At 44.3% G+C, this 12,239-nt stretch overlaps 1 protein-coding gene across 2 annotated transcripts in view; it reads right to left on the reverse strand.

Moving 5' to 3' along the window:
* The window catches only part of ANKRD50 (ankyrin repeat domain containing 50), a 39,439-nt gene extending 27,533 nt beyond the window's left edge, over positions 1 to 11,906 (reverse strand). Inside the window, exons 1-2 of one of the 2 annotated variants that reach the window (XM_063157085.1) lie at positions 11,831 to 11,906; positions 9,779 to 11,058 (exon numbers count right to left, since the gene is read on the reverse strand). In XM_063157085.1, coding sequence (XP_063013155.1) covers positions 9,779 to 10,257 — 479 coding nt within the window. In that variant the 5' untranslated portion in view covers positions 10,258 to 11,058; positions 11,831 to 11,906. Of the gene's footprint in view, positions 1 to 9,778; positions 11,059 to 11,738; positions 11,806 to 11,830 lie in introns of those variants that run through there. The other variant, XM_063157086.1, reaches the window with a different exon arrangement.
* Positions 11,907 to 12,239: the final 333 nt, after the last annotated feature.

Consider the following 12,239-nt stretch of genomic DNA (forward strand, 5'->3'; position numbering starts at 1 on the left):
CATAAACACAACTGAAGGAACAGATATTTCTTTCCAGGTATATGATTGTATTTGCTGGCATGAGAGAAATGCTAAGCACAAAAAGAAACAGAAAAACTCCCAGATGAGGCAGGTAGAAAACTGCACTGAGTTAATTCAATTGTGTGCCTGTTGTCAGGCTATATGCTTCTTTACTATGTTCTATTATTCCATGCCCATAAAAGAGAATACAGTAGATTAATACACACAATAAAAGAGCCACCATCATTACTGCAGTTCAGTCTGACAATCCCCAAATTAATTAGATTTGTCCTAGGCATTCCAAAGGGGAAAAAACCCCCAACATTACTGTTTGGGAAGCAGGAAGAAGAGGAGCTGCAGTGGCTGTTTGAGCACTAAGCTGCTCCTTCAGGACAGGGGCTCTTGAACTGCCAGCCTGGAAGAACCAGGCTAATCAACACCTGACATTTTAAAGTCTTCATCATTCCCTCACCAAGCTGCTCCACACCTGCCTGCCTCATGTCCTGCACACCATCACAAAGGCCCTCACACTTGCACTGCTGAACTGATTGCAGGATTATACTGCCCAACCTCATTTTGAGAAAATCCTCTGCACAAATACCAGATGAAAAGCTGTTGAGAATTTACCTTCCTAGTCAAGCACACTTAAAGACAGCTTTCCTGTTTGTTACCACATATCTTTATCCATCTCATTTTCCATCTTAGTAAAACAGACTATCCTAATGTTTATTGCACTTAGTTGAAGAGGCAACAGATGGAGCAGCTTTCGTGTGTCCCATTCAGAATTATTCTCCCATACTCCCCAAAGCACAATTCACAGCATATGTTCCTCAGGCATCACTCTGGGGCCTTATCAGCTACCCTGCAGTTTGGGTCCCCATCCCCAGTCCCAAGCAGATATAGTTTTTCTGTTTTGCCTGTAAAGCTCCAATTGATGCTTTCTGTATTGTTACCATAATTTACTCTCAAGAAACACTGTTAGGTTAGCACTGTGTAACCCTGATTCTATAATCTTACTGCACTGTTGTATTTAGTACTGGAACTGCTTTTGTAGCCTCACAACAAGTGACAGAAACCCCAACTTCCACTTCCTCCCTCCAATTATTCATACACAAATTGTTTACTGTGGATGAAAAGCACCATTTAAAATTAAAGAAGGTATTAACAAAAAAAGCATAGAAACACAGAATGATTTGGTGTTGTGCTGTTGACTGCTGAAGTTTCCATCTGTTAGACTTTGATCATTTAGGGTAATCCAAGATCCTACAGGACACAATTTCTCTTATCATGGATCAGCTTCAGTTTACCTTCAAACTGAGCTTTTTTTCTAATGTCCTGCTGAACTCTACTCCAGGAAAGTGTAGAGCAAAGACAGTCAGCTTAGTGTATCATGCTCACTATTGCTGCAGGAGAGCTGATGTAGTTAAACCAAGACTTGTTAATTAACTGCTCTAAGATGGAGATCATGCTGTAATCCCACTCTGAACAGATTTTCCTCCTGAGGTTCATTCCTACCTGCCTGTTACTGTCATCTTTACACTGCTGGTACTTTCCTGTCCTTTCCTCTCCTTAACTTCTGAACAGTGCTCTATTTCTTCCAGGACCTAAAATAAGGTGCTGCCAGGGCCCCTTCCTTCTCTCACGTTCTAAGATATCACAGATCTGTAGCACACAACTTGCATCTTATGCAAGGTGCCCACCTTCCCTTCTCCACATAAGCACTACCAGCTCTTATTAGGACATGACAAAGGAAAAAAACCAAGGAAAAGGCACTGCTGGTGGTCTGTGGACTCAAAGTCCACTCATCACATATGATCCTTGATTCCAGCCTTCCTCTCACTCCCATCAATTTAAACAGCAGCAACCACAATTGAGCCCAAAAGTCTGATGTCTCCTACCTGCCTGCACGGTCCTCACTCTGTGTGAAGTTATCTGCAAATGTGACAGAGAGGGGAATTTGATAGCAATTGTTTTGCCCCTTTTATTTCTTCATTATGTACATTTCCCCAACTGTCTTCTTTTCATGATCTCATTTTCAGTTCTATTTTCACACTATTTTCTCACATTTTGATGCTAACAAGCAGACCAGGAACCTTACCCATCTCCTTCTTTCTGGCACCTCCTCTGCAATACTTTGAACACCTCTGTACAACTCAACCCTTGGGTCAATGTAATTATTTTCCTGCCTTTTTGGCCTGGTTATTTCTTTTTCAGCAGTCATTCTTCAATCACAAAATGTAAAGACATTAACTATTGGAGACACATTTGCTCCTGGACAAAGACAGAAGATTTCTCACCATTCCCAGTGTATTGTTACACATCATCACACACAAGAAACCGAAACCTCTTCAAGTCATGGCTTTCAGGAGGCAATATTTCAATACTACCTTCTCCCAGTATTTAAGACACACTACATCCTTTCTGCTTCACAATCCACCAAATCCTTTTCATTTTTTCATTGAAAAAGAAGACAGGAAAAGAAACCTAAACCCTTGCACAAGCTATGAACATGTGCACAGAAAACTGAAGGGAAGGGAAATAATTAACAAGTAAGAATTGCTATGAAGGTCCATCTAACTAAACAGCTTATAGGAAAACCTGTAAGGTTTAAGTCTGAGCCACATTGATTAAAGCCAAAATGTTAATGCCTATAGAAGTAGAAGACAAAAAGGTCTATGTAAGTTGTCATTACTAAAATGCCTCGGGGAAACTTTCTTATGGTAATTTAATCTGAAAAGGTTAAAACCTTAAACGGTATTATGTTCAGTCTGTAGGCTGTGCTTCCATACAATGAAAGAGGAACATACAGCTTGCTCTGGCAGAAACACTGACTGCTGCTATGTGACCCGTTAACTCCACAGATTTAAGGGAAAAGCCTAAAGAGAAACATGCCACAAAGTACTTAAGCTTCAGGCAACGCTCAGCGGTTCTAATGGGCTGGAGAACACCAGAACACAGAGTTTCCTACGAAACACAGCACCAGTTAAAGCCTAAAGACCCAGTTACACAGAAATACTTAGATGTTCCAGCACAGTCAAGATGCAAATTTACCTTCTGCAACTCCACTGGAAAGACAGGCTGAGTTGGCAGATTCTTTTTAACCCTCTTGTGGCATGCTCTTACAGAAATAGTTTCTCATCTCTCCCATAAATTGGTACGATCTTCAGTTGGTATCTTGCCTCCATCATTGTTGAGTATTAAATAAACCACAGATAAACAAAACAACGTGATTATAACTGTAATGAGATAGTTTTTAACTGAAAACTCCTACTAAAAGGAGAATTCAATCTTCTATTAGATCAAGATCTGCTGGGCTAGGGTCTAACTAGCTTCAGGATTCTAGTCAAGCATAAGTGAAAGATGCAGGAATGGACAAAAATCTGGGAAAGTACAGAAGTAGAATGTTGCCTATATACACATCTCAAACATTGGTAAGAAAAATTCCCTTTAGAAACCAAACCCTTTTATTTAGGTAAGGGATTTTTAATGCCACATTCTTAGGTGTGACCTCTGAGGACACACTAACAAAATGAATTATTGAATTTCAGGCTGAGATGAAAGAGAAAAAAAGCTGCATTTAAAGATGTAAAAGGCTGTCCCAAAAATGAAAGAAAGAATTTATTCTCCATGTTTCTGGAGAACATCCTAAGTAGTAAAAATCTTGGATTATAGCAAGGAGAAACCAGCTCAGAGTAACATATGGATTTTTTTTTTTTTTTCTAGAAGAACTGTGAAGCATAAGAGCAGATGAAGGCAGCATCCTCAGCTTTTTCTGTCTGGTGAAGGAGATGGTGGACTTGATTTTCCTGAGCTCCCCTTCCAACCTTCTCAATTGTCAATTGCACATTTGAACTTTACAGGTGGTAAATGCATAACACACACACTGGAGGTTTAACTTCTTAAAGAATCTTGCAATTAATGTATTATGCATTCAGATTCTTCTTGGCATGACACAGGATACAGTCAGTGCTTGCCTTTGTTTCTACCATTTGTAGCTCTACAAAATTAAGAGAGTCTAACAAACTCTATTTACTCTTGCAACCACTGGAGAGCTACAGCTCCCAAGATTGTAGTGAAGCTCTGGAAGCACAGGGAAAGGCTCTGCAGCAGCCCTTTCCACAAGGAAGTAGATTAGAAAAAAAGAAGTAGATCACTCCCAGACAGTCTGAGACCTGGGTGACAAAAACTGAGTCATGTATCACCTATGAAGGATTAATACTGAATTACTAATGTCCTCTAGAGTAAAAATTGATAGAAATACCAGCAGCTTTTGGGTTTCCAGTAGCCCAAGCTCAGGTATCTTTAACTCTCTGACCTCTTCACAGCAGTCTTGGAACTGGGGTGCTGCAAACTGCAGTAGAAGCACACACTGTGATTAATTCACTAGCAAGGGAAACTTCCAAGTTTGTAGGGTTGTACCCTACAAAGTCAGGATACTCCTAATTCATCTCAAATTTCCTCCAAAATGCACTCAGATTTTTGCAATTAAGAATAGGCTACTCCAAACCAACAAAAAGCTCACTAGTTAATTGCTCAATAAAGCCTACACAACCCATTATAATTTTAATTATATTACTGACTTCAAAGATGGCACAAAGAGTTCTAAAAATGAACAGCTTCTTCACACTTCATCTGTCATCGTTTACAACTCAATGTCTGAATCTTTTCCCTCATCTAAGCAGGGAAAATGCACTTCAGTACTGCAGACTGAAAGTCCCTGGACAGAAGTCACAGAAGGTTTGCTGAACAAACCACTGTTTTAGTACATTGTCAGACAAAGAATCCAGAACTTGGAATAAAACTTGTTACCCCCATATCATTTAGATAGGAGTAAGAACTCTATCACCTACAATTTGCAACTTTCTGACGATACACAACTTTTGAGGGGAGAGGGAAGAAAAATATAAATAACTTAGTAGCATGGAAAGGCGATACAGGTGAAGGGCTGGGGGAAGGAAATACTTGTTAGCTCTGGCTGACACTCAGAGGTTTTTCCTCTGAATTCTGCCCTTTATGAGGTTTCCATTACATTGCCAAAGACAAAACACCAGAGGCTCAACCCCTTGGAGTTCTCCAAGCAGGCAGAAGGAACTTTACATAGATAACAACACTTGGCACGGGCCCTGCTGCACTTCAATGCTGTCCAAGGGAGTGACTCACACAACTCACACAAGGCTTTCAAATTTAATCAACATAAACCCCTGCTTCAAACTTGCAGTCAGCAGAGAACCTTACATGACCTCTCACACCTCTTTCTTACACTCAAGTCTACAGGTATTTGCATATTCTAGAGAGCTTTAAAACTATTAATCACTTAACATTATTCGTCATGTTAAATCACAAGGCAAATCTGATGCTCACGAAGAGATGAGGAGTTAGAAACAGAAGAAAAGCTCTGATACTCTGGGAATCTGAAAAAGGAACCACTGCACTGAATTTAGCACCAGCATGCATAGAATCTGGTGTCCTTTCTGAAAAAAAAATATATATACTTAAGCTCTGGGATACAGCTTCCCTATATTCACTTTTGGTAAAGAGGATGTAACATCAGCTTCAGAGAACTTCTGTGAAGCTCTTAAAAGAGTAATAGATTTGTTCAGCAGCTCTTTCTGATTTGGTTTTGTGGCTTTACTTCTTTTAAATGTCTGGATTTTCTGTGTCTCTACTGATCAGGGACATCTACTTGCATGGGAGTGCATCTTTAGCAATGCAGTACAGTGGAAATCTGAATTCACAGCTTCATTCTTTTTCCTGGTAAAAATCACTTAGAGCCTCTTACATTAAAATAGCTGCATGAGAAATACTTTAGTAATTAAATGTTAGGATACCTCACAAGCAAAAAATCACTTGGACACCACTGACCCAAATTCAGTATGTGAGGAATAAGGATGTGAAAAGTCTGACAAGATTTGAAATTCCCTGAAAAGACACCTAGAAGATGGAAAGAAACTTCACCTGGGAATGAGAACAAAGCAGCTCCACCTGCATCATCCTGCAGGGGGAAGATGTGGAAATTTACCACTTTTTGGTGATTTATTAATTGTAGCAACACACTCAAGCAAAATTCAAAGTTTGGTTTAAGTTTGTACTAGACCAACACACCCTGAAGGTTGAGTTTGGTAGGAGTTGAAAAACATGTTATTTAATACCTTCCACCTCTAAATTCATGGTCATGGGTATCTTTCAAACTCAAGAGCAATGGCTGCAAACAAGAATCAGCTCTGCAGGGCAAACCATGCCCACACTCCTAGTGACAGACACTGTGTGTGCTGTGAATGAAGCAAGCTCTGCCTCCCACCAATAATCCCAACTGCAGCACAGCCCATGGGAATGATGTGCCTTTCCCTACTGTCTGAGGGTGTTTAATGTCATCTCCTCTGCCTGGAAAACATCAACCAGGAACATTAGGGAAATGCCTTTCTACAGCCTGGTTTGCACAAATCTCAGCATTGCCACAGTTTATATCGGAGTTGCTCTATGCCCTCATGGCCTTGGATAAGTGGTATCTGCCTGTATTCCTACCAAATCACTGGGAGCACAAACTTGCTGCAGCAAAACCAAAACAACCCTAGAGACAGCATTACAAAATCATTCAGAATTTAACTTTTCTGTATCAACAGGGAAGAAGAGCTTAATGGTACTTTTGAATTAAATTCTTTGTTTATCACATAATTTCTTAACTTCTGGTGTCTGTAACATCTTTTCCTTCCCTTCTGCTTTACTTTCACTGAAAATCTGAGTGTGAGGTTCAGCACTCTCCCTCACATTTTAAGCTGCTTTCTGCTCCAGCACTGAGTGTCTGATAAGACAAGGGATGTAAGTAGCTGTTCTTTCTCTCAGCTGTCAGTGCAGCAACAAACTCAAAATGCTAAATACATTTGTATAATTCAGCCTTTCTGGTTCTTTGAAAGATCTGCCCCTGAAAGAATTTTTAGGGCATTTAAAGCTTATAAATGCATAAGAAGTTTTTAAGAGGAGACATTTAAACAGTGTGAGAAACATCTTAACTCTGAGGGTCATCGCTTGCACATGTATCACTAAGACCATCAGGACTGCTGAAAATCTATTTAAGAAACATCCTTCAGGAAAACATGTCACCATTTTAGCTAACAAACTTTACATTGTTTATAAACTAGCATGTTACCAGACATTAAGAAGCTTTTCTTTCTCAGTATTTCCAGGACAATCAGCACAAAAATAGAGTGGTATCATCTTGTTTAGCACTTATGAAGAGAAGTCTTTCCATTTTAGGCCATGAATACATGGCTGGGTCTGGAGCAGCTGTGAAAAGCAGAGCAAAAATTTGACAGTGCCTTTAAAGAAAAAATCTCTCTCCTCTTCTACTGAATAAACTGAAATAAGGCAAGAATCGATGAAGCACTTTGTGTTTCTTCAGTGCCTTTACACAATGAGAGATGCAATCATCTGACAGGAAAGTCTTCCTAGAACTCATCTCACACCACAACAGCCTCCACTTAACAAACTCTGAACAGAGCCCAGCATCGAAGTGCTCAGTGGCAAGGCTTAGAAACCACGGAACATCCTAAATTATAGTTCTGTTAAAACATTCCCTGCACGATTCATAAGCTAGCAAAAGGTCACTCAAACAAATGACTGAGGAGTCTCATGGTGGGAAGGGGGTGGCCAAGTGCCCCTTGTTTGTGGAGATTGTTTCACCCAGCAGAACAAGCCCAGGGTGCTGCTGTGAGCAGCCACCTCCTGGTCCCCTGCCACAGTGCTGAAAACTTATATTCCCTTGTCTCCAACACCCATCTCCCTTAAATCTCAAACAGGAGCACCAAGAGCAGCCACCACAGCTGCTTTTGAGAGCAAGAGATCAGGATAAGTGGGAGCAAGGGAATACATGAAGGGTGAAAAGAAAAACCTCCTTGACTGAAGCTGCTGTGCTACCCCATAAGTATCTCTAGTGTAATAACGGGGTTCACAATCAGTGCTGCACAATTTGAGAAGGAAATGACCATTGCTGGATCTTGTTTTTATTTTATTTTTCTAGTACAAATCCAAGAACCATGTATATTGACCTCCTCAAACCAGCCCATCATTTATAAACCCTATGTTTATAAAAATCAGTCTAAACAAATATCTCTTGTATTTTATATTTTTAGGTTGCATTTTTGTCTAAAGACATTCACCTAGCTCCTGTTCAGTGCAGTAAGCAATCACTTTCAGGAGAGGAAGGATTCCAGCTCTTACTGAGAACTTGGCTGTACTAAATTAGTCAGATTTCCCTGTAATGGACTTTTAAACATAAACAGGCTCTTACACACCAGATTAATCCACTTTCATGATTTTAAAAGACTGCCTGAAGCTAGAAGGCCAGTCTGCTGTTCCATTTATAGACACTTAATTGCACCCAGTTTTTATTCATTAGAATTTAAGAGGGCTTAATACCTCTGAAATTAGGACCCTAATAGCTGTTACAAGTTACATATTCGCTTAGCAGCAAACAAAAAATCCAGAACTAGTCTCGGTTTAGAGTATCTGCTTTAAGACACTATGCTGAGAACAATGTGGACATGCATCCTGTTTATTCAGCAGGCAAGGACATAACAACCCCCAGAACTAGAAGGCACTTTTACACCACCATGACAATGACAGCAAGCACCACAGTTCAACCTCAGTGCTTGCCTCCACAATCCTAGCAGGCAGGAAAGAAAAAAAGAGAGGAGAGGAATTTTAAACTGGAAACAGGCAATAAACCCTCTAGTACCACAAAAAGTTACCCCACTACACAGTACCAAAAAAAATTCAGTTTAACCAATGTTGCAGACAAGTTTTATGCTGGCAACACATTCAACTGAAGCTCTGTTGATGAAGACAAGCCTTACCCTTCATGAATTTTCCTTCACTGTGACCCAAAGGAATAACGACCAATAGACACAGGCTGTGCTCAAGACTGTATATTGTTCCAAGTGTATCTATGGATGTACACTTATATATATGTAATTAATCCTTTCATACACCCTTATACTCACAGAAACAGAATTATCAGTGACATACTCAGGAGACTATGGTTTGTTAGGGAACACTAGTAAAACAAGTCTGTTTCTTTCCCATTCAGCTTAGACAGCTGACAAACCTCTTAAGGGGCAGGCTGATCAATTTCTTGATCAATTCCTGATCCCATCAACACTTTGAAGTACTTACAGAAGAAGCAGCAATAAAGATTTGACACAATCTGTGCATATTGTGAGAAGAAACATAAGGAGTTAATTGACATTTTCCTACCACATATTTTTAGACAAACATAAAACCGATGTGCTGGATCAGACCCAGAGATCCATTAGCCCAGTTTCCTCTTAGACAGAGCATGTTATTGGAAGCTTTTCCAAGGGTCCTGTAAGGTCTGTTCCAGGTCTGTGAAGGACAACTGCCCTACCTCTATGGCACACAGAGACCATGGAATAGCTATTTTCCACTCTGAAGTCACTTACTTTCAAGTCTTTCCAAAACATCCAGTTACATCTGAGGGTACTAACACACAAATGTAAATAAATTCACTATTAATAATAAACTTTATTTTAAAAGTAAATATTTATTTATGTCAGCTATAACGACAAAGTTAGATTTTTCCATGGTAAGTCTGCACGCTCTGACTGAGATAACAAGCCATGCACAAACATGTTTTAAACTCTCTGCATCTTAGGCTCACTGGAAGGAAGACCTAAACAGCAGATTTTTCTTGTTTGTTTTATTTTGGGTTTGTTTTCAATAGGGCTGTTTTGTCGTTTTATTTTTTTTTTTAATTTGTTTTTACCTTTTAAACGCTTCAGCAGGGTTCCTCTCGCATTCCCCGGGCTGCAAGAGGCTTTGAATAGCAGGATCTCTTAGTTTGTCCTCGAAGCCCTGGATCAGTCCGCTGCGGCATATCTGTGTGATTAACCCTCGGATGAAGCCTCCAACGCAGAGCGTGTCCGAGTCCTGGGCCCTGCAGAAATGGAAGGCCAGCGCCTGGCGATGCAAGCCTCGCTGCAGGTTGGCAGGTGAGCTTGGCCACAGCAACTCAGTGCACAGGGCTGTCTTGCCACTGCCGGGCCCTCCTACCAGCAGCACACCCCAGGCAGCTCCTTTCCCGGAGACAACACCGCTGTTATTCCCAGGACTGGCTACAAGAGATGGTTTGTTGGCAGCGCTGCCGCCGCAGCTCGCTTTCTCCTGGAGGCAGTGCTGAAGCTTGTGGAAAACCCACTCCCTACAGTAAAACTGCTTTCCCTGCAGCAAGCTGGTTTGAGCCATTTTATAAAGCTTCTTCTCCTGGACGTGTCATAAGCTGCAGCACATCTTCAGCACCTCAGGAGCGGGGAGACATCCCGGCATGGGACGATCTTGTGCGCAGAACTTGGCAGAGGTGACAGCAACCGGGCACCCTTGCTCAGGGTAAAACTCAGCAGCCTCTCCTCTGCAGGACGGGTGTCACTCCATCTGTGCCCTGTGCTGGGACCAGCACGGCACCATCACAGCTCAGCTGACATCGTGCAGCAGCGGCTGGGACCAGCCCTGGGCGAGACTCCTGGCGTGGCTCACAAGTTCACGCAGCCCCATGGCTGCATCTGTGGCTCAGGCAGCTGTGCGTGTTCCCAGTGCACAGGGGAGACAATGCATCTGGAAAAGCTGAGGAAAAGCCAACTTCGCAGTGTATACTGAACGCCTTTCAACTCCAGGCATTAATCTCTCTGGATATACATACAGAAAAAGCTGTCCATAATAAAATGTTCCTTCTGGGAATTTCATAAAAAAAGCGATTTCTCTTCAGAGTACTATATACACACCACAAACGTGGCAAGTACAACTGACTAAAGAAGCCAGTCCGGCCGGCGAGCTTTGCAGACTTCATACATCTGGGAGAGTGTCCGAGAAGTGCTTCACATTACGGTTTCTCATGCAGCACAGGCGACGGGGGGGGGGGGGGGAAATGTTTACAGCTTCTTATTTCAATACATTCGTAGTGTCTTCTTCAGGAACTTGATTCTTACTGAACCTGTTCTCAGGTATCTCAATCGCAAGATGTCAGAAGAGACAACATCTTCCCCTAGAGCTCTGAAATAAAGGAGACAGCACTTTTAACCCTACACGCAAGTCATAATTCAGTCAGCTGCAAACGCAGACAACAAAGACCAAAGTCAAGGGCTCGAATTCCTTATTCTTCCTAATACTGTTGAATTAATCAAGAGACCCGTTTTAAAGAAAATTTGTCGTTACAAGGCGTGATCAGCCACATGCAAACAAAAATCCCCAACAACAAACAATGAGCAGATATGACAGTGGCCTCAAAACCACAGCAAGTCTTGCATTTTCTCCCGAGGAGAACCGAATATATCCTCCCATGCTAGAAACATTCCTCCTAGCGAGGCTCCACCAGCGAATCCTCTCCTCACCCCGCGTTCCTGCTGTCGGCTGCGGGCGTTTTCGGGACTTTGTGCAGCAGCAGCAGGGCAGCGCTACTCCCCGCACGCTTCTTTGTTCGCGGCGGCAGCAGCGGCGCCGGGCAGCCCCGGGGGTCACGCCGTGGCACCCCCGCCGGCACCGCGCACCGAGCCACCGCCCGAGCCGGCCCGGGCTCGGCGCTGCCCTGCCCTGCCCTGCCCGCCCGGCCAGGCACGGCGCGGAGCCGCCCGGCCGCGCGACCCCCTCCGTCCGGGGAACCCCGAGCCGCTGGGAGCGCCCAGCCCTGCCCCGGCTCCGCGCCCCGTGCCCGCCGCCCTCCGCCGCGCACACACCCGGCTCCGCACGGGCACCCGGCGGGGACCCCCAGCCCCGGGGCCGGTGTCAGCCCCGCCCGGGCAGGGGCCTCCTCCCGCCGCTCGCTCACCTCCGGGGCCGCCTCAGCGCGGCGGCTGCTCCAGACGGCTCCTCTCGCCGCTGCCCGCGCCCCTCCTCTTCCTCCGCCCGGCCTCTGGGCTCCCGCCCCCGGGCGCCGCCGTGCCAGGGCCGCGGCCACCCCGCTCCGCCGCTGCCTCAGCCCGCCCGGTGCTCTCCCCGCCCGGTGCTCTCCCCGCTCGGCGCCTCCCTCGCTCCCCGCTCCGCCCGCCCCGGCCCCGCCTCGGCCCGCCCCCCTTCCCCTCCGGCGGGGGGGGACATCTGGGGCGGAGGGAGATGGGCGGTGCCCCTGCCGCCGCCCCGGGCTTTGTCCCGGCCCCGGGGCCGCCCCCGTCCCGCCCGCTCCCGCGGCGCCTCCCGGCGCGGCCCTGCAGGGGGCGGCCGCGCCTCCCCTCCCGCCG

The sequence above is a fragment of the Melospiza melodia genome, chromosome 5 (assembly GCF_035770615.1).
Source record: "Melospiza melodia melodia isolate bMelMel2 chromosome 5, bMelMel2.pri, whole genome shotgun sequence".
In the NCBI taxonomy this organism is placed as follows: Eukaryota; Metazoa; Chordata; class Aves; order Passeriformes; family Passerellidae; genus Melospiza; species Melospiza melodia.